The 25,316-nt window shown below is 42.1% G+C and overlaps 1 protein-coding gene across 1 annotated transcript in view; it reads left to right on the forward strand.

Annotated features, from left to right (window-relative positions):
* The window catches only part of ADGRV1 (adhesion G protein-coupled receptor V1), a 921,762-nt gene that overhangs the window by 340,525 nt on the left and 555,921 nt on the right, over positions 1–25,316 (forward strand). The window contains 6 exon segments of the mRNA XM_030193377.1: positions 2,471–2,619; positions 4,851–5,052; positions 10,214–10,433; positions 18,204–18,443; positions 21,383–21,526; positions 24,801–25,274. Coding sequence (XP_030049237.1) covers positions 2,471–2,619; positions 4,851–5,052; positions 10,214–10,433; positions 18,204–18,443; positions 21,383–21,526; positions 24,801–25,274 — 1,429 coding nt within the window.

Consider the following 25,316-nt stretch of genomic DNA (forward strand, 5'->3'; position numbering starts at 1 on the left):
TTGGAAGCATGATACTGGGGTAGATGTACCATTGGTCTGATCCAGTATAGTTATTCTTATGTTCTTATGTAAGAGCTGGTCAGAGGGGCATTCAATAGCACTAACTGGAGAGTGCTACTATTTCCTAACTGGGGTGGTCTGTGGGTTTAACTTGGGTTGAGCTAGAGGTTATCCAGTTAGCAGCAATATTCAGAACTGCTACAAGGATAACTATCCAGGTATCTTGGATCAGCAAAAAAGCTGAATATTGCTGTTATCCAGATAGTGACACCAGCTCACCCCTCTATCTGGATATTCAGCAGCAATCAGATGATTTTTTTTTTTTTGCCTTCGACAGCTGGAATAAAAAAAAATGTTGAGTACCATTAGTTCAGTATCGGAAGGATGTGTGTGTGCTTTTTTTGAAGGTTGTGATACCTTTGTTGGAACTGTATGACCATTGTCCAAAGATGTTGTACATAAGCTGTAGAGATCATATTGCTTCCTTCACAGGTGACCATAAAGAAGGAACTTGTGTGTTTTTGAAAACTTGTACAATTTGAGTTTAATAAAAATTTTCACAATCTGTAAACAAATCCAGCTTTTTTTCAGGATCTTTGTATGCCATTGTTTTTTTTTTAAATAAAAGCACATTTTTTTAGTTAATTAACATGAATGATTTGCATGTTGGTTGGTTCATGTGTACAATGCTACAAAACTGTTACTTGGGTGTGCTAAGGGGACAGTCCATGGGAGAACTTACTTATATTCATGAAATGATACAAATCTGTGAATTGTTTTCAGAATGGTGTTCAAGGTTATGGTTTGGCGCTCTCATTTTGCCCTACTGACCAGTCATTTTTTCCCTTTTATATTTCAGCTCACACAGTCATATCACATGAGGGTTTGGGGGGATGGCATTCTAAGGGCCCTGTTTACTAAGGTGTGTTAGTGTTTTTAGCACGCCTACACTTTGCGCGTGTGCTAACCATGTAAGCGCCTATAGGGATATTGTAGGTTTGTACATGGTTAACGCGTGTAAAAAAAAAATGTTAATGCGCCTATAACGCTGCTTAGTAAACAGGGCCCTAAATTAGGTGCTTATAAATAGGAGCCTAGAGGGCACCTGGTAGGTTCCTATTCTATGAAGGAACACAGTCAACAACTTGCCTGAATAGAATACTCGCATATCAGCAAAAATATACACCTATAGGACTAGATTCTATATACGGCACCAAAAAAACTTGCTTAAGCGTTATTCTTTTTTTTTTCATTTATTTATTCATTTATTCAAAAAAACATTTACAAGAAACCTCTTGCTAAGCGGTATTCTATAAGCTACACCTAATGTTTGGCATGGTTTATAGAATTAACACTTCAGTGGAGAAGTCATGTGTAAATTTAGGCACCAACATTTGCACCAATGAAAATGTGATGCAAATGCCTGCGCCTATATTTATACACGGAGCACCGTTATTCTTCAGTTATGTGCATAACTCAAAACCACACCTTCAATCTGCCTCAAAACACCCATGACCCTCCATTTCCATGCCCCCTTTTTCAGGCTGCGTGTAAATATTAGGTGTGGATCCTGTGCCTAACTTTATGCATGTAAGTCCCAATTAAATCTAATTAGCACCAATAATTGCTTGTTAAAAAGCCAATTTTTGGCACTAATTGGCTCATTATTCTAATAAATTGTGCACGCAAATCAGGGACACGCCTAAATTTCCACGTGCAATTTTTGGCAACTTTTATAGAATCAGGGGGATAATATGTTACATTATGATGTTATATTATACCATGTCTTCTATTCCGCCACTAGCTATTACAGTTCAGGGCGGATTCCACTGATAAGAAACCGCACCAACATGTTTGGGAATCACACCTCAAGACAATCATCAATCTAAAAACATCGCCAAGCTATTATGCTCTAGAAATTTACAGCAAAAACAGTATAATCAGCAATTAATTGAAATCAGCATTCAGGAGGCCAGATTTATAAAAGAAAAGCGCTTTCAAATTTAGGCATAAGCACTACCCCAACCATACATGTGCTATTTTGTGCCAAAGATATGCATGCAACTTACATGGATGCCTAATAAATAGTTGGTGGTAAGGGATCACTCTCTAATGGCTACGTGTTAATTGGGAAATTAGTGTATGACCATTTAGGGAAAAGTAGCGTAGGCCACCTTTTAGCACTGTTCAGTAAAAGGGCCCCTTAATTTGCTGTATCAGTCCTCTCCTCATAGTACACAGACAGGTTATTCTCTCAAATAGATTTCTGCCATGAGAACAAAAAGTGCACATACAAGCAGAGAGCATGGAATAAAAAACATGGTAAATATAAGAGGTGTTGGAAAAATGCACTTCCCTTCTCCTTTTCTATGTCCAGTAAGAATGCTAATATCATGATTTCTTCAAAGTTATATTTCAATATTTATGGAGATTAATACCTGCATATTTTGCTTTTACATGGGCTTTAAAGTGGGTACGATTTTACAGTAAGAGAAAATGGGCTTCAGGTAGACCAGCCTCCTGGAATAGGAAATACTTCTGTGGTACGTGTTGTCATAAGGAAGAGTGACAATGCTGAGGGCGTCATTGAGTTTGATCCACAGTTTACTGCTGTGCAAGGTAAGCCAGCTTTAATTTTTTTCTACCTTTATCTTAGAGTTTAATTTTTCTAAGAAGTTTGGTTCCAATTTCTTTTCCACTTTCTTTATGTGATTCTTCACCTAAATTCTCTTTTCAGTGTCTCTTTTCCATTTCTTCTCTCTCTTGTCTTCCCGTTATCTCTTGTTTCTCTTTTTCCTTTACCAGCCTGTTATTTTATCTTTCACTCACTCCCTAGTTCTCCATTTCCATCCTCTGTACTCAGCCCTTCTCAAGTCTCATCTATTTTCTCTGGCTCATATTTCCTCACGAACTCCAGCTCCTTCCCTGTAACTCAGTCTTTCCAGACATCTAGCCATTTCCTCTCTGTTACCCCTCCCAGTTTCCCATTCCTCCTTTTCAATTGCTGTCCAATTCCATATTCTCTCTGCCCTTCTATAGTCTCATCTGTTTACACTTCTTCCTAGGGCAATCTGGGTCCAGGTACAGTTCGAGATCATGCGGCAGACAGGGGTAATCCGGGTCAAGGCACAGGTTGAGGTCAGACAGCAAGAAAGAGCAATCCGGGTCCAGGCGCAGTTCAAGTTCAGATGGCAAAAGGGGTTAACCGGGTCAAGGTCAGGCAGCAGGCAAGAGCAATCCGGGTCCAGGCACAGTTTGAGATCAGGTGGCAGACAAGGGTAATCCAAGTCATGGCACAGGTTAAGGTCAGGCAGCAAGCGAGAGCAATCCGGGTCCAGGCACAGTTCAAGATCAGGTAGGTCAGGTCAGAAGAACAGATAAGTGCACCAGCGGAGAGGAACAAGCCAAACCTGTTGCTGAGGCAGGTTCCAACAGGAATGAACCAGCCTAAATACTGCTAGGAGGGTAGGGAACTGCAGAGCTTCCCCTGGAAGTCTTGGGAGCTGACTCTTTGAGAGACCCTGAGTTGTGCATGTGTATCAGCTGCACTCCTCCCTGCTGCCAGATGGATGGACCCATGGTGCTACCGACTCTCATGGTGGACAGGAATGCTGTTGCAGCCCAAAGATGCCCAAGAGGCGAGAGAGAGAGAGCCGGACACCGGAGGCGAGCATGAGTTGGACAAGCACAGGACAGGAGAGAGAGGAATGCTGCTGCAGCCAACGAAAGCCCAACATGTGATGGAGAGAGCCAGAACCCAAGGTGAATGTGACCCAAGGAAGCATGCACAGGAGAGGTATAAGTCTTGGTGGGAGCCTTGACACCCATTAGAGTCACTTTCCTCCCTCTCCATCCTGCTCTTCTGTCACTCTTTTCATTCTCTCTCTCTCCCTCTGAAGGCTTTTTCCTCCCTTTTTTGCTCCCTAGTCCCTTCTTTCTTACATCTGCCCACCTACCTCCTTCTCCAATATTCATTTTCCCTCTTTTTCCTCCTCCTTGCCTCCAGCATTTATCCCTCTGCTGCTCCATTTCCAGCTTCCACTGCTCATGCCCTTGACTGACTCCCCCATGTCTGTCGTCACTCTCCCAGCATTAATCTCCTTCTCCCACTGCCACCCTCCAGCACCTGCCCTTTCTCCCAAAATAGCACCCTTCTCCTAACTCAAACCCCAGATCCAGAATCTGCCACCTTCAGACCCCTTTTTCCTATCTCCTGGACCTTCGTCAGCCCCTTTCTCCCAGCCTCAACATCAAACCCTTTTTCCAAATGAACTCCCAGCTCTAGCACTACCAGCATCAGCTCTCTTCTCCCATCTGCAACATTTGCCAGAATCAATCCTCTTCTCTGATCCCACTTCTAGCCTAATCATCTAGCCTCAGCATCAGCCCCCTTCTCCCATCCCTAAGATCTGCCAGTCAGCTCCCTTCTCCCATCGCAAGCATCAGACCCTTTCTTACCCTGTCTTCTGTCAGCATCACCCGCCTTGTGTTTTTCTCTTCTTGTCTTCCTCCCAACCCAGTATCTCCACTTCATCTCTGTATTTTGTTCTTCTTGTCCAGCAGCTCCTCTCTCTTGCAACTCACAGTATGTAAATGCAAGGAAGTGTTCACAGGGGAGGAGCATAGGTGGGGCATGGGCGGACCAACTTTTACACACGTAACTTACAGAATTCTGTTAAAATTTCTATTAAAAAGAATCTGTGAAATGAACAAAAAACCTCTACCCAAGAACTGGGAACGTTTCTGAAAGAATGAAATGAGCCACATTTTTTTGCTTGTGCAGATTCCTATTTTCTGCTTTTATGATGCAGCTTTCCATTATGTAACCTAGTCATGCATTTAACTTACAGTGGAAGAGGATATTGGCATGATTATGATTCCTGTTGTGAGGAAGCATGGAACATATGGATATGTGACTGCTGATTTTGTCTCGCACAGTATCTCTGCACTTCCTGGTGGTGTGGACTATAATATTACTAATAACTCTCTTGCATTTCATCATGGCCAGAACCAGAGTTTTATCTATGTGTCCATTACTGATGATGATGAAAGGTACAGTAAAGCATAGTTTGATTGCATAGCATATGCACTTGATGTATTTATTTATCTTATATGCACATTATCTTTGTTTTTTAACTTTATACTTGTGTAAATTAATGCATGTCATTTATTGTATGATTTTTCTTTTGTTATTTTTTTATTTATTTACTCATTATATGTATTTGGTTTTTAGACTCCCGAGGCAGGCCTTAGGGCCAAAACACAGTGTTGTGTTGTCTTTTTTTTTTTTTTTCAATAAATTAATTTAAGCTTTGATTGTCCCATTGTCTCTGGAGTCTGTGGTCCTTTTCCCACTTTCTCCTCTTCTCTTACCATATGCCCTTCAGAATATGTCAGTTTAGTCACTTAACCCTCCATTGCCCCTGGTACAATATAAGTACCTGAATATATGTAAAACCGCTTTGAATGTAGTTGCAAAAAAACCTCATAAAGGCGGTATCAAGTCCCATTTCCCCCCTTATTTATATCTCCTAAGAGCTTTTTATATCTTATACTGTAGAATGGCTGAAGCATCCAGTTGCTTCATAGATTAACAAACTAGGGGGCTGATGCTCAAACAAAAGCAAATGGGGCGGGAAAGTCCTTCCACAGCATCAAACAGGCAGCAAACAGGGTGGAGGAATGTTCCAAAGACCGAACAGAAATCAGATGTCTTACAAAAACATTTATTCTCCTCACAAAGTCAAATGGATCACCTGGACCCAACATGCACCGCCCTCAATCCACCAATGCTCAAAGCTCACAATACAAAACCGAATAGTGCAACAACAGCATACAAAAATAGCTAAGCAATGCTCAAAGGAAAGGATATGCAAATAATATGCATGGTTAATGTATGTTAACAAACGGAAAGCAAGATAGGAATGTTCCTGGAAATTGCACACAAAGATTTTGCAGCAAGTGCGGCTCTTATACACATGTCCAGACAAAACCAGAAGTGCAAATACACATTGGTACTGTTCTTCTGCACTTTTTAATATGAGCCTTTCAAAGATTGTTTGCAATTTACATTTTTGGAAGACTCATATTTGCGCACAGAAAAACAGGTGCCGATGTGTTCTTTCGCTTTTGGTTTTGCTTGGACTCGCACACGTGTTTGTTTCTCACTATTAATGCTTAAAATTGCACAGGCTTCCACCTGCTTACAAAATAAGACAAAATCTGCAGTTTAATGTGAGACATTAACAAAAATCTTCTCCTGAAAACCTACACTGCTCCTGACCTGGCGGTAAATTTTCAATGTTGTGGGCCATTATTTGTGCATTGGGAAGGAATACTTACTGACCTCATTAGCATCCATTTAAATACATTTAAGTACAATTTGCAGCCATCTTTAGCACACACATTGACACCGGAGCTTGAGCCCACTGAGTATTTGTTGCTGTATAACGTGCATGCAAACCTGATGTTAACTGCTTGTTAATGCCAGCAATAGTTTTGAGCATCGGCCCCTAGTAAGGTTTCTTCTCATTCTTATGCCTGTATGTTCAGAAGGAAGAATAGGAATGTGGGTTTGAACCCCCACTTCAGATAGTTTAATTCTTTTTTAGTGACATTGGAAAAGTTAAATTGAGAATCTTATTTTTGAACCCACCTGAAGTTCAGCATTTTTGTAGCCACTTTCCCAGCCTCAGGGCTATCAAGCTAACTAGTTCCACGAGGGACACTTTTTGGCCAGTCCTGGTTTAAAACTTCAATCCAAAATCAGTGTGGTAATTGTAGTCCCTGATTCTATCTATTGAAATCAGTGCTTTATGTCCTACAGAGCATCAAGATGGGGTTGTCAGAAATCCAGGACTGGCCAAAAATCTCCCTTCTGAAATGGGGCAGCTTGGTTAGGGAGGTTCTGAGTTTTGGTTTGTTTAAAAAGACGAATAAAGGGCTCAAAGTTAACTTAATTGCCCCAATGATATCTGAAATTTCCCTAAAAATACATTTAAAAAATTGAAATCCAAGCATAGGTGAGAAGGTTTAAGGTACATCAATTTACTGACCATCTTTGTATGCAGCTAAATACAGATGTTTATCAACAAAATATATATAATCATCAGATGAAAAGTCCCAGATTTTGGAATAAGGAGAAATGTTGTGCAAAAAAGCCAGGTGGCTGCAATTCTAAGCTAGCTCAAATTCAATTTTGAGACTAGAGATCCCATATTTCATTCATTCACTCATTCTTTAAAGTATTTATTTCTTTGACTTAATATACTGCCTTATAGATAAAATCTCAAAGCAGTTAACAGTCTCTTAAAGTAAAATAAACCTTAGAAAATAAATGGAAAAACAGCCAATACAAAAATAAAATATGAATTAAAACAATATCTAAGTCAAACAGAATGTTCCCTCCAAATATTAAAGTAAAATGCCTTATCTTTATCTGTTCACAAAAGTGGTCAGATAGGTAAGGGGATTTGGATTTAGCATACACCTTTTTCAGTTGTACTTCAATCTGATTTCCATTTAGGTACAGTAGATATTTCCCTTTCCCATGGAAAGCTTACAATCTAGGGGCCTTGTTTACTAAGCCATGCTAGAGGTGCGCTACTGTTTTTAGCGTGCACTATGTAAACGCCCATAGGAATATTATGGGTAATGCTTAGCGTGCACCTCTAGTGTGGCTTAGTAAACAGGACCCTCAGTTTGTATCAGAGGCAATGGAGGGTAACTGAGGGATTTGAAAACTAGGTCCCCTGGGTCTCAGCCTGGTGCTCTAACCATTAGGCTGCTCCTTCATTCTTTAGGTTACTTTTCCAAGATGATACAGGATGGTAGAACATTCCAAACAACTTAAAGTGAAATTTCTAGTAGATGCCAGCCTAAAAGCGGCCAATGACAAGATAACAAAAAGTTCTTCCTGAGTGGAACACAAAGCAAACCGCACAAAGAGACAGGGGCTTAGTTGTTTTTGACATCTACATGCAAAAACCCCAAAACTTTAAAGTTGACCTTTTAATATGCCCATGATCCACATGCATTTATAAAGCACAAAATCTGTTTCTGGAAGTTGGTACACACAAAAATATAACCTTGCATCTCAGACTGGGGGATAGCACCAAGGAAGATTTTATACAGCCATAACATTGTAAACTGAGCCATCAATATTAATACAACCTCCAATTTTTGATCCTGAATGGACTTATTCTAAGCAGAATTTGTCTGTCACAACTGGAAACATCTGGAGTGTTTTGAATAAGACGATAGGTATAAAATGGTAGCGATAGGAAACTAGATCTCTTTCCAAAGTATTTGCATCTCTTAGAATGGAGGGGCCTAACTTATCTCCAATCTATAGAAGGTGTTATATACAGTGGTGGAAATAAGTATTTGATCCCTTGCTGATTTTGTAAGTTTGCCCACTGACAAAGACATGAGCAGCCCATAATTGAAGGGTAGGTTATTGGTAACAGTGAGAGATAGCACATCACAAATTAAATCCGGAAAATCACATTGTGGAAAGTATATGAATTTATTTGCATTCTGCAGAGGGAAATAAGTATTTAATCCCTCTGGCAAACAAGACCTAATACTTGGTGGCAAAACCCTTGTTGGCAAGCACAGCGGTCAGACGTCTTCTGTAGTTGATGATGAGGTTTGCACACATGTCAGGAGGAATTTTGGTCCACTCCTCTTTGCAGATCATCTCTAAATCATTAAGAGTTCTGGGCTGTCGCTTGGCAACTCGCAGCTTCAGCTCCCTCCATAAGTTTTCAATGGGATTAAGGTCTGGTGACTGGCTAGGCCACTCCATGACCCTAATGTGCTTCTTCCTGAGCCACTCCTTTGTTGCCTTGGCTGTATGTTTTGGGTCATTGTCGTGCTGGAAGACCCAGCCACGACCCATTTTTAAGGCCCTGGCGGAGGGAAGGAGGTTGTCACTCAGAATTGTACGGTACATGGCCCCATCCATTCTCCCATTGATGCGGTGAAGTAGTCCTGTGCCCTTAGCAGAGAAACACCCCCAAAACATAACATTTCCACCTCCATGCTTGACAGTGGGGACGGTGTTCTTTGGGTCATAGGCAGCATTTCTCTTCCTCCAAACATGGCGAGTTGAGTTCATGCCAAAGAGCTCAATTTTTGTCTCATCTGACCACAGCACCTTCTCCCAATCACTCTCGGCATCATCCAGGTGTTCACTGGCAAACTTCAGACGGGCCGTCACATGTGCCTTCCGGAGCAGGGGGACCTTGCGGGCACTGCAGGATTGCAATCCGTTATGTCGTAATGTGTTACCAATGGTTTTCGTGGTGACAGTGGTCCCAGCTGCCTTGAGATCATTGACAAGTTCCCCCCTTGTAGTTGTAGGCTGATTTCTAACCTTCCTCATGATCAAGGATACCCCACGAGGTGAGATTTTGCGTGGAGCCCCAGATCTTTGTCGATTGACAGTCATTTTGTACTTCTTCCATTTTCTTACTATGGCACCAACAGTTGTCTCCTTCTCGCCCAGCGTCTTACTGATGGTTTTGTAGCCCATTCCAGCCTTGTGCAGGTGTATGATCTTGTCCCTGACATCCTTAGACAGCTCCTTGCTCTTGGCCATTTTGTAGAGGCTAGAGTCTGACTGATTCACTGAGTCTGTAGACAGGTGTCTTTCATACAGGTAACCATTGCCGACAGCTGTCTGTCATGCAGGTAACGAGTTGATTTGGAGCATCTACCTGGTCTGTAGGGGCCAGATCTCTTACTGGTTGGTGGGGGATCAGATACTTATTTCCCTCTGCAGAATGCAAATAAATTCATATACTTTCCATAATGTGATTTTCCGGATTTAATTTGTGATGTGCTATCTCTCACTGTTACCAATAACCTACCCTTCAATTATGGGCTGCTCATGTCTTTGTCAGTGGGCAAACTTACAAAATCAGCAAGGGATCAAATACTTATTTCCACCACTGTACCTTAGAAGGTATGGCAGCAGTGGTCATTTTCCTATGTTGAATCTATTCTTCTTTTATGTGCTGTGAAGTCACTGAGACCCTCTTCCTCAGTTTTGGTAGACGTGCCTTCACTACTACAGTTATTACCATTAATGGAAATCAATCCTTCACAAAACCTAAACATTTTCAAGGAGAAACATTAAGGAATTTCAGATGAGCTGGTCACAGTTTTATTTGTTTATAAAATTGGTTCTGCCTTCTCTTTTTCTCAGGGAGTTTGCTGAGCTGTTTGAAATCCATCTGACTGGAGCCACTGGTGGTGCTGTCCTTGGGCTCCATTTGATCAGTAGAGTCACAATTGCTAAGAGTGACTTACCAAATGGATTGATTCGATTTCTTAATCAAAGTCAAATAACATTACGCAATCCCAACACATCAGTAATTCTAACTCTTGTCCTGGAGAGGGTTGGGGGAGCACTTGGAGAAACTCAGGTATGTCATCTCTGTGATTGTGTTTTTCTACTGTAACCCCTTGACAGGACTATGCACAAGTCACTGAAGCAGATGGTCTAATAGCTAATATCTGTTGGACAACAGCTTCTAAAAAGAAGACAAAAGTGGAAACAATGTTATCAGGGTACAATTTCAGTTGGACCCTACAACACTGGGCTCGAGACTCCAAACTTGTGGGATCTGAAAAGGCAAAGCAGGGTCAGGCCTGGCTAGTACTATTAGAGAAGGCCAGGCACCATGGGCTGTAGAAGATAATAGAAAATCTCAGTAATATTCTACCAAGAAAATCTCACTAGTCCCATGGTGCGGCAATGATCATCCAACCCTCAATTATAGACCACTTTAGGCAAGAAAGGTGTATAGATAAATAAATGATCAACACCTAGAAATGGGTAGGACAAGGATTGGAAAACAACTTCAACAGGAGAAAGAGAGTTTCTGTAAAATAAAGCAGTTATCCTAGTGTTACAGAAAGTCAGTCAAAATGGATCATTCATAGTAGTCCTAATGAATCCTGCATTTAGATGTAGACACTAGGGGACTAGTTTAATAAGCCCCCCCCCTTTTTTTTTTATATAAAACCATGGTTTTCAGGCAGAAATAGATGCTTCCAAAGTTGCCTGGGGGTATACACGTGTAGAAATGTACCCTACCAAAACATATCATGTACTTTTATGCTGTGTATGTGGTGTTGTGGTAGAGTTGCAAAATACATGTATGTTACAAAGTATATATGCATCTGTAGGCACAATACAGATAACATACTTTTGGAGTGTTATTGAATACCTGACCGTATAAATGGGTCCCAAACAAGATTAACATTAGTGAGTGAAGCGTCAGAAGCAAATGTATTTCCCTTATCCTTAGATCCAAGCCCACTAAGCCCAAATAATAGAAAGAACTAATTCAACAACCAAGCATTATAAAAATAGGGCAATTATTTTATTTATAATGGCAGCATATATCATGAAGGCAGGAATAGTCAAACAGTTTCATCATAGGAATAGCTCAGAGTAAACGCACATTACTCTAGATGGAGTTCTAATCCCAGTCAGGCCACTCTATCCCCATCCATGTCACGCCTGTGGGACGGCACTTTACAAAACCAGAACACTGTACCAGTGATTTCATAGTAAGAATCCTGAAAGGTAACTTTAAAACAATACAGGAACGTAAGACCTTTGAAGTCAGAATATTTTGACACCCACCAGACAGGACTTAACAAAGATCTGGGTTTTCTAGCTCATTATAAACCATAAAATTGTACTGTTTTGTTTGTCACCCTCCTGTCTCCATGCATAATCTCCCTGTCTCTCACCTATCCACCCCCATCCTGATAGACTGCCACTGAAATGCTTTGATGTTTCACTTATATATACTGTCATCTGCCAACATTTGTTTATTTCCGATCTGACGAAGAAGGGCAACCTTCGAAAGCTAATCAAGAAATGTATTAAGTTATGTCCAATAAAAAAGGTATCATCTTATTTTCTTTTCCATGTTTTATTTTGTTTTATTTCTATTGATTACCTTTAAAAGTGGACTAACATGGCTACCACATTTCTCTAGCAAAGAATTTTACCTAGATATTAACAATCTCATCTTTCTTCCAAAACCTACCTCTCCTCTCCCCCCTTTCTCTATTTTGGTGGATGGCACTCTCATTCTCCCTGTCTCATCAGCTCGTAACCTTGGGGTCATCTTTGACTCCTCTCTCTCCTTCTCTGCTCATTCAGCAGATTGCCAAAACCTGTCGTTTCTTTCTCTATAACATCAGTAAAATCCTCATCTCTGAGCACTCTACCAGAACCCTTATCCACACTCTTATCACCTCTCATCTTGATTATTGTAACCTACTTCTCACTGGCCTCGCTCTTAGCCATCTCTCTCCTTTTCAATCAATCCAAAACTCTGCTGCGCGACTCATTTTTTGCCAAAGTCGTTATGCCCACATTAGCCCTCTCCTTAAGTCACTTCACTGGCTCCCTATCCGTTTCCATATTCAATTCAAACTTCTCCTATTGACCTATAAGTGCATTCACTCTGCCGCTCCCCAGTACCTCTCCACTCGTCTCCCCCTACGTCCCCCCTCGAGTACTCCAGTCTGTAGATAAATCTCTCTTATCTGTCCCTTTCTCCTCTACTACTAATTCAAGACTTTGCTCCTTTTATCTCGCTGCACCACATGCCTGGAATAGACTTCCCGAGCCTGTACATCTAGTCCCGTCTTTGGCCGTTTTCAAGTCCAAACTCAAAACCCACCTCTTTACCATTGCTTTTGACTCCTAACTCACTTGCCCTGTCCTTTATCATCACCGCTTTATTCCCTTACCCTTAATTGTTCTGTCTTAAGTGTACTGTCTTATCTAGATTGTAAGCTCTCTGAGCAGGGACTGTCTGAGTGTATTGTGTACAGCGCTGCGTATGCCTTGTAGCGCTATAGAAATGATAAGTAGTAGTAGTAGTAGTAGTAGTATTGGCCTACCTTTCTTTCTGTTTATATTGATAGAGATGTCTTTAAAATGACTAAAGTTAAAAGTCTAAACTGAAGCTTCCTGTTCCTATTAGCTGTGTTTTATATTAATACTATAGTAACTGGAAAAAAAAGCCCCCATAAATGCTAGCCTATGGAACGGTAACAGAGACTTTCAGGCTCATTTTCGAAAGAGAAGGACGCCCATCTTTCGAAACAAATCGGAAGATGGGCGTCCTTCTCACAGGATCGCCCAAATCGGCATAATCAAAAGCCGATTTTGGGCATCCCCAACTGCTTTCCTCGCGGGGACGACCAAAGTTCACGGGGGCATGTCAGAGGCGTAGCGAAGGTGGGGCATGGACGTGCCTAATACATGGGCGTCGACCCATAATGGAAAAAAAAGGCATCCCTGACAAGCACTTGGACGACTTTACCTGTTCCTGTTTTTCTTACGACTAAGCCACAAAAAGGTGCCCAAACTGACCAGATGACCACTGGAGAGAATCGGGAATGACCTCCCCTTACTCCCCCAGTGGTCACTAACCCCCTCCCACCCTCAAAAAACATCTTTAAATATATTTTGTGCCAGCCTCTATGCCAGCCTCAAATGTCATACTCAGGTCCATCACAGCAGTATGCAGGTCCCTGGAGCAGTTTTAGTGGGTGCAGTGCACTTCAGGCAGGTGCACCCAAGCCCATCCCCCCCCCAACTGTTACACTTGTGGTGGTAAATGTGAGCCCTCCAAAACCCACCACAAACCCACTGTACCCACATCTAGGTGCTCCCCTTCACCCGTAAGTGCTATAGTAGTGGTGTACAGTTGTGGGTAGTGGGTTTTTGGGAGGCTCAGCACACAAGGTAAGGGAGCAATGTACCTGGGAGCAATTTCTGAAGTCCACTGCAGTGCCCGCTAGGGTAACTGGTTGGTGTCCTGGCATGTCATGGAGACCAGTGCACTACGAATGCTGGCTCCTCCCACGACCAAAGGACTTGCATTTAGTCGTTTCTGAGATGGGCGTCCTCTATTTTCCATTATCGCCAAAAATCGGGGACGACCATCTCTAAGGTTGACCTAAATTTCGCGATTTGGGCGTCCCCAACTGTATTATCAAAATGAAAGGTGGACGTCCATTTTGTTTCAATAATACGGGTTTCCCCGCCCCTCCACGGGACATTTTGCAAGGATGTCCTCAGCAAAACTTGGGGCATCCCTTTCAATTATGCCCCTCTTTATATGCTAAGAAAAACTATTCCTTAAACTCCTTTGCTATGTGAGCAGAGTAACTGAAAAATAAGGTCCTTCAGGTTACCTATTTAATTCTAAGTCTACCTTTCCACAAGTTTAAAAACAATTTCCCCAGCAAATTTTTTCCAATGAAGGTCTCTCTTTCTCTGGAACTTTTCTCAAAGCATCTCTTCTGGATATATGAATTAGATCTGTTTTATGAAATTAGATTGTATTTGTACTGGATTTGTATGTTGTATTTGTTTTAACTAGGGCTGCTTGTTAATCGCAGTTAGCATCATGAGTAACACATTAATTATTATTCATGATTAAGAATTTCTGGTGTGCTGCCCAGCATTGCTCACTCTCTCCCCTCCCAGACCTTTCCACAGCTCTCCCTTCCACTCCCACTCCCCCTTTCCTTCACCCCCCCCCCCCCCCCACAGTACCTTTTGAAACAGCAAGTCTTTGTCCCTGCATGCTAGAGGCAGCTGTACTGAAAGGCTGCTTGCGATCTGCACCAAGCATTCCCTCTGACCCAGTCTGCCCTTCTGCAGATAGCAAATTGTGTCAGAAAGAGCAGGCCAGGTTAGAGGGAAAGGCCCAGTGCAGGTCACAGGCAGCTTTTCAGTACGGCTGCCGCTGACCTGCAGGGCCAAAGACTTGCTGTTTAAAAAGGTACTGGGGAGGTGGGTGCAGGTGTGGTGTGATGGGAGGGAGGGAGGGAGGGAGGGAGGAAGGAGACCCATGGTCAGATCTGGGAGGGGGAGGGGAGAGAGGCCAAAGACTTTGTTGAAAAAGTTACCTCAAGTGTTGGGAGTGTATGGGGTGAGGGAGAGTGAGCTGCAGGGGGAAGATGCCTGAGAGAGCCATGGAGGAGAGGGGCCTGAGAGAATTTCAGGGGGTAGGAGGCCTGAGAGAGCCATGGGGGAGGGGTCCTTGAGAGAGTTGAAAGGGGCTTGAGAGACCGTTGGTGGGAGGGGGGATTGAGAGAGCTGGGGGTGGAGGAAGGGAGGGATGCTAAACCTTGGGGAGGAAGGGGGGAATTGAGAGAGAACCACAGACAGATCTGAAAGGGAAGGAAGAGATGGTGGATTGTGCAGAGATGAAGGGGAAAAAAGGAGAGAATCCAAACCGAGGGAGATGAGGATGGAGGGAGGGCAGTGGAAGGAGAAGAGAGAGGGAGAAATGTTGAGCTCAGAGGGAGGGTGGGGAGACAGAGAAAGATAATGAACCTGGGATGGAGAGGGTGGAGGGAAGGATGGAGAGGGTGGCGGGAAAGAAGAAAAGAGAGAAGTGTTGAATAGGGGATGGGGGTTGGGAGAGAGGGAAGAGAGAGAGAAACAATGGATCTGATGGAGGACAGTGGAGAGAGAAGAGAGAGGAAGATATGTTGGGCTCAGAGAGAGAGGGATGGAGGAGAGAGAGAAAACACATGGGGTGGGGTGGTGGGGTTGGTAAAGCCCCGCCAGCTGAAGAAATCCGCTGCCTGAGCCACCCCCTTACTCCTTCTGCTGCCTCAAGAACAAGGAAGTTAGTGGCATGGCTCCGACGCTTGCGCTCCCCAAGCTCCCCAGCTGCCACTCCCCAAGCATGAACCGAGCATGCTTGAGGAGTGGCAGCTGGAGGCACCCCACTGACTTCCACACTCCTGAGGCAGTACAAGGAGGAAGAGGGCCGCTTTGGTAGTGTATTTCTTCAACTAGTGGGGCTTCGGCATCCCCACCAGCACAAGAATGATACCTAATAGAGGGGGAGGAAATGTGTGCCCCCCCCCCCAGTCCACCCTTCCCCCCCCCCCCCCCCCCACCAATGAACTGCTGGCTATGCCCTGCCTGTAATCACATGATTAAAATTTTTAATCGAACTGCAGCCCTAGTTTTAACTCATTGTATTATTTTAAGTGATTTATAATTCCTGGTTATGTCCATTTTTTTCCACTATTATCCATATAGAACTGCAAGACTTACTGCGGAGTATAAAACAAATTGTTATGCTATCATCTGAATGAACTTCTGAATTCAAGTAATTTTTGTACTGAGGTTCAGGCAAAGGTTATGCCATACCTTGACTACTATAATGCTTTATATCTGGGGTTACCACCATATTCTTTCCGTGCATTACAAATTGCCCAGAATGCGATAGCATGAGTGATAATTAATACTCCACAACTGAGTCATATCACACCAATTAAGAAGTCACTCCATTGGTTATCTATTGAGTTGTATGTTAAGTTTAAAATTTTGACTTTGATTTATAAGGCGAGGTTTTTTTTGACAAAGGCGTGCTAGCGTTTTTAGCATGCATTGATTAGTGTGTGCTAAACATTAGAGATGCCCATAGGAATGTATGGATGTCTCTAGCGTTTATGCACACTTATTTTTAGTGCACACTAAAAATGTTGGCGCACCTTTATGAAGGGACCCCTAAGTGATGATGCTCAATTGGTAATAGCTTTGTTAAAAAGATATAAGCCAACACATTTGATAAGATCCATGGATCATGGGTTTTTAGATGTTCCATCTTTCCCCTTGATTCATTTTGAAGAACCTCACCATAGAATGTTTGCAGTTGCCAGGCCTTTGTTTTGGAATTCATTACCACAAAAAAAAATCTCTACATGCTAATTTTTCATAAGGGTCTTAAAGCACATTATTTTAGACAGGCTTTTGATAATGATGGCTGATTAGCATCACTTGATTTGATTTTATTTCAGTTTTTCAGCACATTGATGATTAATAATGTTTAATTTATTTGTTTTAGAATATATGTTTTTAACTTGTTTTGTTTTGTATATTATTGTATTTTTATTATGAATGCATTTTTGTGCACTGCTTAAACTGTTAGGTGTTGATATTCAAAATGATTTAACTGGCAAGAAACATCTCCTGGCTGGTTGAACTGCTTGTTTGGAGCTAACCACTAATTTTCAGTGGCACTTAACCATTTAGGGCCAGATTCTATATATGTTGGCTAAAAAATTCACATGGTGAATTTTTTCTGCTTAAGAATATTCTATAAGCTGTGTCTAGATTTAAGCGTGGTATATAGAGTATGCTTAATTGACATCCCTGCGTCTAAAACTATGCACCTCTATTTCCACCAATGAGAATGTGGCATAAATCTCGGCATGTTGATTTAGGCACAGAGGGTCATATTCTATAACTACATGTGTAAAATTCAGAATGCCCACGAAACGCATATTTCCCCACCCATAACCATGCCCCTTTTTGCTAGAAGTTAGTAGCTCTGCATTACAAAATATGCTTAGTGAGTTGTGCATGTAAATTCTAATTATTGGCAATTACTGCTCATTATTAATGTGCTGTTATCAATGTTAATTAGCCTGTTAAGCCAATTAAGTTACATATGTAGTTATAGAATATGCCTGGATTTCAGCGCAGATCTCTAGGTGCGCTATATAGAATCCAGGGATTAGTGCCACTGAAAATAACCGGTTAGCACTGAACTGAAACTAGCTATTTCGGTGGCGTTCTGGGAGTGAAGTTGGCCAGTTAAGTGCCAATACTCAGTACTTAAATCGGCCAGGTTAACCACATAAATAGGGCTGCACAAAAGTCAGTCCTAGCTTTATGCAGTAACCTATAGCTGGTAAAGTGCTGAATATCGTATTTAACTAGCTATGCATTAGCTGACTCCAGAAACCCAGAAATTCAATGCTGGTGACCACAGATGGTCTGACATTGAATTCCAGGTTTAACGCTAGTGGCAGTCAGAAAAATGCTGATCACCACCGACTGTGAGTAAATAAAAATCTTTTATGTATTAGAGTGATATTCACACATAAACTGATTCTTACTGTAGCCATACTTGTCTGTAATTAATCTTTAATGAAAAGGTATCAAGACCCACTTTTCTAAAACTGGTTTGTTTCAGTGGTTTTGAACTGGTAGCTTGCTCTATGTGGTTCCATGAAGTTTTCTTATTACATCTGTAAATTATTTTACAAACTTTAAACATTTGTTTCTAAGCTGCTATTGTGTGGGTAGATTAGAATGGTGCTTCTGAAACTCATGTCTTCTGCAGGTTAATTGGAACATCCTTGGGCCTAATTCCAAAGAAGTCTTACCTCCCCTGAACAGCGATATTGGAGACCCTGTGAATGGATCGTTCCACTTTACAGATGGTGAAGGGGGACTGAGGTTTATCACCTTGAAAATCTACCCTCATGGAGAAATTGAAGTCCAGGAGACCTTTATTGTCAAACTTACTGTCGAGAGGGGTAAAAGTGAAATAGATCCCAAAGCAGGAAATATTACACTAATAGTAAGTGGGCTTTTATTGTTTGATTTTAGTTTCTTTTCTTTTTATTATATGTTGCTGCCTATTTTTGAATTTGATAATTTGGGTCCTTGTTGAATAGAAGAATATTTATATTAGAAACAGAGAAAGTACCTGAATGTAATATATGAAGCCACCTTGATATACCACTGAAAAGCAGTATATCAAGTCCATTACTTTTTATATTATTTGTTCCTGTTGTACCCTTTTCAATATTCTCCTTATAAGTACATAAGTATTGGGAAAGACCAAAGGTCCACCAAGCCCAGAATCCTGTTTCCAACAGTGGCCAATCCAGGTCACAAATACCGGACAAGATCCCCCAAAAGTACAAAACATTCTATACTGCTAATCCCAGAAATAGTGGATTTTCCCCAAGTCCATTTAATAATGGTCTATGGACTTTTTCTTTAAGAAGCCGTCCAAACCTTTTTTAAACTCAGTTAAGCTAACCACCATTACCACATTCTCTGGCAATGAATTCCAGAGTTTAATTACACGTTGAGTGAAGAAAAATCTTCTCTGATTCATTTTAAATTTACTACATTGTAGCTTCATCGCATGCCCCCTAGTCCTAGTATTTTTGGAAAGCGTAAGCAGACACTTCAGATCTACTCATTATTTTATAGACCTGTATCATATCTCCCCTCAGCCACCTTTTCTCCAAGATGAAGACCCCTAGCCACTTTAGCCTTTCCTCATAGGGAAGTCGTCCCATCCCCTTTATCATTTTCGTTGCCCTTCTCTGCACCTTTTCTAATTCCACTATATCTTTTTTGAGATACGGCGACCAGAATTGAACACAATATTCGAGGTGCCATTGCACCATGGTGCGATACAAAGGCATTATAACATCCTCTTTTTTGTTTTCCATTCCTTTCCTAATAATACCTAACATTCCATCTGTCGGCCCTAAACCGGGGGCAGAGGAGACAAAATGTAACAAAAAAGTTACAACTTTAGCCAGAAAAAAATATTACTCAGAGCTGATCCAAAAAGGGGGCTGCAATATGGAACAACTGTTCTCAATCATAAACTCAATTACAACACTGGCAAAACCTGAAGAGCATGTGAAGGACAAACTTCCCTCTGAAAAACAACTACCCATATTTATTTATTTATTTATTTATTGCATTTGTATCCCACATTAGCCCACCTCTTTGCAGGCTCAATGTGGCTTACAATTTATCATGGATACTGGAAATAGAAGAGAATATACATTTGGTTTACAGAGGGTTTTGTGTTACATGGTAAGAGAGTGTGAATAAGCTTAGAACCAGTCTCCCCCCTACCACTGACAAAGATTTTGACCCACTAGAGTTCCCTCCTCCTATAGAACGCACCCCCACAAACAGAACCTGGAAGGAATTCAATAACACACAGTGGTCTGCATTTAACAAACTATTCTCTAAGTATTCTTCCTCCCACTGCATACTAGACATATGCTCTCCCCACTTAATAATCACCGCCCCACCAACATTCCATGCTAATGTCCTCTCATGGATCAAAACCAACTGTCAATAGGAACATTCCCACAAAGCCTGGCCGAAATCATCATTACAACAATACCAAAACAAACTGCAGACAGCCTCCATTCCATTCCTCACTAAACTAATGGAGGGAACGGTAACCCTATAGCTCACTCACTATTTGGTCTTGCATGATATGTTCCCACCATCTCAATCAGGATTCCTTTCGCTTTTCAGCACAGAAACATTTCCGAGCTCTATGTTAGACCATGTCTGACGACTGCTAAGTGAAGGAAAATGTGCACTTGTACTCCAATTTTATCTGTCCTCAGCATTCAACCTAGTAGACCACACTCTCTTACTAAGAAACCTCGAAGAAATAGGAATGACAGGTAATGTTTTGAAATGGTTCAGAGTCTTCTTGGAAAGTAGAGCATACAAAGTCAAAGTAAATGCAGACATTCCAACACTGGAATAACAGGGTCCCCCAAGGCTCCCCGTATCTCGAATACTGTTCAATGTCTTCCTCCAGTCCTTAGGCTCACTACTACATAAAGATAACTTTCTCGACTGCATCTATGGCCGATGATATTTCGGTATTAATTCCCATACAATCAAGTCGCAAAATAGATGTATCAAGGGTCCAACAATACATCAACCTACTAGAAAAATGGATGCATGGTCACAGGCTAAAACTCAGTACCGAAAACCCCCCCAAATTTTAAGCTTCAACACTAAACCAGACTAAATCCTTAAGTCAATTACTGTTAACCAAGCAAACTTCGATCTCTCTTCCAACATTAAATTCCTAGGAGTTCAAATAAACTGCGCCCTTTCCCTGAAAGCACAAGTCAACAAAATATAGCAGACTAATCTTCATGCCATCAAAATACATCGGCTCCCTATTGAGGCGAGAATACTTTTCAAGCTGGCCTGTTTCCTCTTTAAAACACTGGAAGGTCTGACTCTCAGCTATCTACTAGCCCATTTCTGCTTTGCAACCTCAACCAGATCAAGGAGACAATTCTTCACTTTTCTCTCATCTAAGTACAAAAAAGACTAGTGCTCTTCGACAAATCTCTCGCCAGTCAAGTTGCCAGACTTGGAAAGACATTGCCAGAATATATTTCCCTACAGAATCTTATTTCATGTTCCAAAGAAAGATAAAAACCTTCCTATTTAAGAAATATGTACTGTAATTAGATTCTTACCTACCCCCAAAACAACAGTTGTAATTCTCAGAGGAATGTTCTGATCTCTTTACTCCTACAAAATGTATGTAAACTGCTTAGAACTGAAAAGGTGTTAGCGGGATATAAGCCCCAAATGTAATGTCTCACAAGGCAATATTATGCACTTCCTTATGTTTCTAGGATTGTTTTCCTTCCAGTGTACATATCATAGGACCCATTGGAGCTGTACAGTTTTATCCTTGCCACTGAATTTCTTTTGCAGATACAAAAATTTGGTCATCCAAATGGAATTCTACAATTTGCTGATGAATCATGGTCTAAGAAAAACTATAGTGAGCCAGCTGAAGAGCCACTGAACATTACTTTGTTTGTCAAACGAGTCCAAGGCACTGTGGGAAATGTGACGGTACTAATAGACCTAGAGACGTTTTGCAAAATGTTTGATGTTTAGGCTCCTAGCATTTTGTTGTCTGTCCCCGAGATGTGACTGCATGATATCTGACCTTCTGCCATCTGTTTTTGCATAGAGGGAGTTATTTTAGAACTTGTTTTGGCATAAAGTGCAGTTTCAGAAAGCATTAATAACACATGGGATCCACACCACATCAAAAGTTGATGTTATTTTTCTGGCTGGGCGCATCAGGCTGCCAAGCCCTGGCCTGATGCTGCCAGCCATGACTTAAAGGGGCTGGCTTAAGGAGGAGTGGCCTAGTGGTTAGGGTGGTGGACTTTGGTCCTGAGGAACTGAGTTTGATTCCCACTTCAGGCACAGACAGCTCCTTGTGACTCTGGGCAAGTCACTTAATCCTCCATTGCCCCATGTAAGCCGCATTGAGCCTGCCATGAGTGGGAAAGCGCGGGGTACAAATGTAACAATAAAAAAGTGAAACTAAGATCTCTTGATACCCTTTCCCCAAAGACCTTCCATATCTAATCCCTCCCTCCCCCCCACCAAGGATCCCTCTTTTCCCAAAACTCCCCAACATCCCAAAGACCCCCAGTTGAAGCTTCCCTTCTGAAGCCTTCCCAATCAACAAATGCCCCCCATCCTCAGGAGGCCCCCTGTGTTCTAGTGGGGCCAAGGCAGTAGTGATCTCCAGTCACCCTGTCCTTTCCTGGGACCTCTAGCTATAAACTTGCCTTTTGCCTGTATGCCGCAGCTTGACCCCTAGAGGTAGTACCACAAGATTACCACTAGGGGTCTCCAATGCCATTTTGAACTCAGCACTGGCAAGGGGCAGGAGTGACACGGGATTGTTCCTGCCCCAACTTCACTGGACCTCATGAATTATGCCAGGTAAGACATATGGGAAGGTAGAGGAAGTATTTATTGATGGGGAAGAGGTGCTGGGAGGATATTTTGAATTTGGGGGGGCTTCTGGAGGGTGGGGATGCTTGTGGGGAAAGGGGGCACATCAGAGGTATCGGTTATGAAGGATCTTCAGGAAGGGGAATTGGATATTGGGGGGGTCCTCAGGAAGGGAGCTCTGATATGGGGAGAGGGTCTACAGGGCGGGGGTTTATGATTGAAGGGTATTATGGAGAGCTTAGTTTCACTTTGGACAGCTTATTTAAGAAGGTGCCCAGGGACACTGGGATTTACTGCAGGAAATTGAAATACTGCAGATTAGTCACGCCCACGGTAACTTAAGTTATGTAAAAAGCCCAACTTTTACAGCACTTTAATAATTACCCTTCCTTTCCCACCATTACCAGCAAGGCTCTATTTATTCCAGAGTTCAGGGTGGCTTTCATGGGAGTATCCGGCAGGTGTGTATGTGTATATGGAGGAGGAGAGAGGGATGAAACTTACAGTTGATACATGGGGTTTATTCTAAGAATTAGGAGGTTGGGATTGGGAGATTGGAGGGGCAAGAGATGGTGGAGGGGGAGCATTCAAATTTAACATGTTCTTGGGAGGGAGGAAATCCTGCATGGGAGTGGGATCCTCCATATAGCATTTATTATGTTGAGGAGGGTAGAGAGATCCATGTAGAAAAATTTAGGCCTGCTATTGCAGCACCTACATTTTTCCAGTTTATTTTTAGACACCGTCATTTGATCTGACCCCCTTTTGTGATTTTGTGTAGATAAAATTTAACTGGCCAATGGTGGAGATTTGAGAAGGTATTTACACAGTCACATACAGATTTTAACTGCATAACTATTTTCAATATTGACCTCAGAGATTCTAAGGCTGCTTTTACTAAGCTGCACTAAAAAGTGGCTTAGTGTATCTTTAGAAGGGTCTTTCCTGCGCGCCAAGGCCATTTTTAGCGCAGCCAGAAAATGGCCAATTTTCCTTTTTCTGAATTAATGGCCATGCACTAAAATTAGTATGTGAGCACTTACCGCAACTTATTTTGTAGGTGGTGAGGGTTCATGCGTTAATCCTAGGCTAATCAGTTACTGCATGGTACTGCAGATGCGCTAACTGATTAGTGCAGAAATGCCCACACTCCGCCCTCAAGACACGCTCTGTCTGTGTAAAAATTAAAATTACTTTTTAGCATGTTGTTTGTGTGCGCAGATTGCAAAATTACTATAAGGTGCCTCAGTGTGTCCCCGGTAAGCCCTTCTTAGCTGCAGTAAGCACACACTATTGCTTACTGCAGCTTAGTAAAAGGAGCCTTAAGTGTTATGTGGGCCCCAGCTGAATACTGGTCGGGACCTGCGTAATGTTTTAAAGACCAATTTAAATTCCCCCTGCCGATCCTCATCCCACCCACCCAAATGAGTAGTCCTCCTTCCAATCTCTCTCGCCCTCCCCCAATCCCTGATCCCCCTCCTCCCATCAAGAAAGGAAACCCCTTCCCACTCCGGTATCAATAGGCTTCCTGGACCTACCTGGGATCCCTGGAGGTCCAGTGAGGATGGTGGGGGCAGGAGCAAGTGGACTTTGCTTCTGCTCCACCACTTCCTCTAGACTATCAGGGATCTCAGATAAGCCTGGCAGAGCGGGGCTGGTTTTGTGTGTTTCCAGGGGGATTGAGGATTCGGGGTCTGAAGGAGGGTGGCTGTTAGGGTGGGTGGGAGGGGGATTGGAAGGGGGGATTTTCCAGGGAGATCAAAAAGATTCTTTAAAAAGTTATGTGAGTCTTGGGGCCTACATAGCTAACTGGATGAATATGCTGTCCTAAATTTGCCTGGTTATCTATGTGTGTGTCAGCATTGAATATTGCTGGCATCTGCATAACTGTGGACTCCTCCCCAGCTCCATCCCCTTACTGCCCCTGAGCCGCCCACTTTAAATGTAGCTGGTCAGAGCCACATTTAAAACATTTCCCGCTTAAGAGTAGTGCTGAATATCTGCAGTTGGGCAGCCCCATGCTATATAAGCGGGCCGGACCTCTCTAGCCCGCTTAAATCAATTTGAATATCGGCCTGATTTTTTTTTTGCATAAGCTACTAAATTATAATAATGCCTTTATTTTTATTTCTTGATTCACTGATAAATGGTTCTTGAGGCACGTTATAATAAAAAAAAATGAAAACATGTAAATCAAACTAAAACACAACCTATAAATACCTCTAAAAATCAAAACCCCTTTACAAAGGACCACAAACTAAAAACCATAATGAATCCAACCCAAATGATAATCATGATAAATTCATGTTTAGTAAAAGTACAAAGCAGGTAAAAATGCTAATAGTGACTAATTAGTTCATTTGCATTTTAGGTGTATTGGGAACTGAAAAGTGATTCAGACATTGCAGATGACTTCCTGTCAGTGAGTGGCTCTGTTCCCATTGCAAACCTACAAAACACAGCAGAGATCAAGATCCAGCTGTTGCCAGATAATGTGCCTGAACTGGATGAGACCTGCATAGTTGAACTGGTGTCAGTGGAGGGAGGTGCTGAGGTGGATCCAGAAAGAAGCTTCCTAACTTTCACTGTTCTGGCTAACGATGACCCTCATGGCTTGTTTATGTTAATTCCCAGCAGACAGTCTGTGTTAGTGATGGAGGATTTGAGCCGGTACATTCAGGTCAATGTCACCCGACTTGCAGGCCTGTTTGGGAATGTGAGTGTGGAGTTCCAAATTTCACCAAGTATTCCAGAAGAAAATAATCCCACTGGGAAAACTACGGGAAGTCTTTTGATTAGAAATGGTGCCAACTCTGGAGTGAGCACAGTGCCAATTGATAGCCAGGTCAGTACATTCCTTCGCCCTGATTGGCTTAAATGACACGTG

Source organism: Microcaecilia unicolor, chromosome 2, assembly GCF_901765095.1.
Source record: "Microcaecilia unicolor chromosome 2, aMicUni1.1, whole genome shotgun sequence".
Classification (NCBI taxonomy): Eukaryota; Metazoa; Chordata; class Amphibia; order Gymnophiona; family Siphonopidae; genus Microcaecilia; species Microcaecilia unicolor.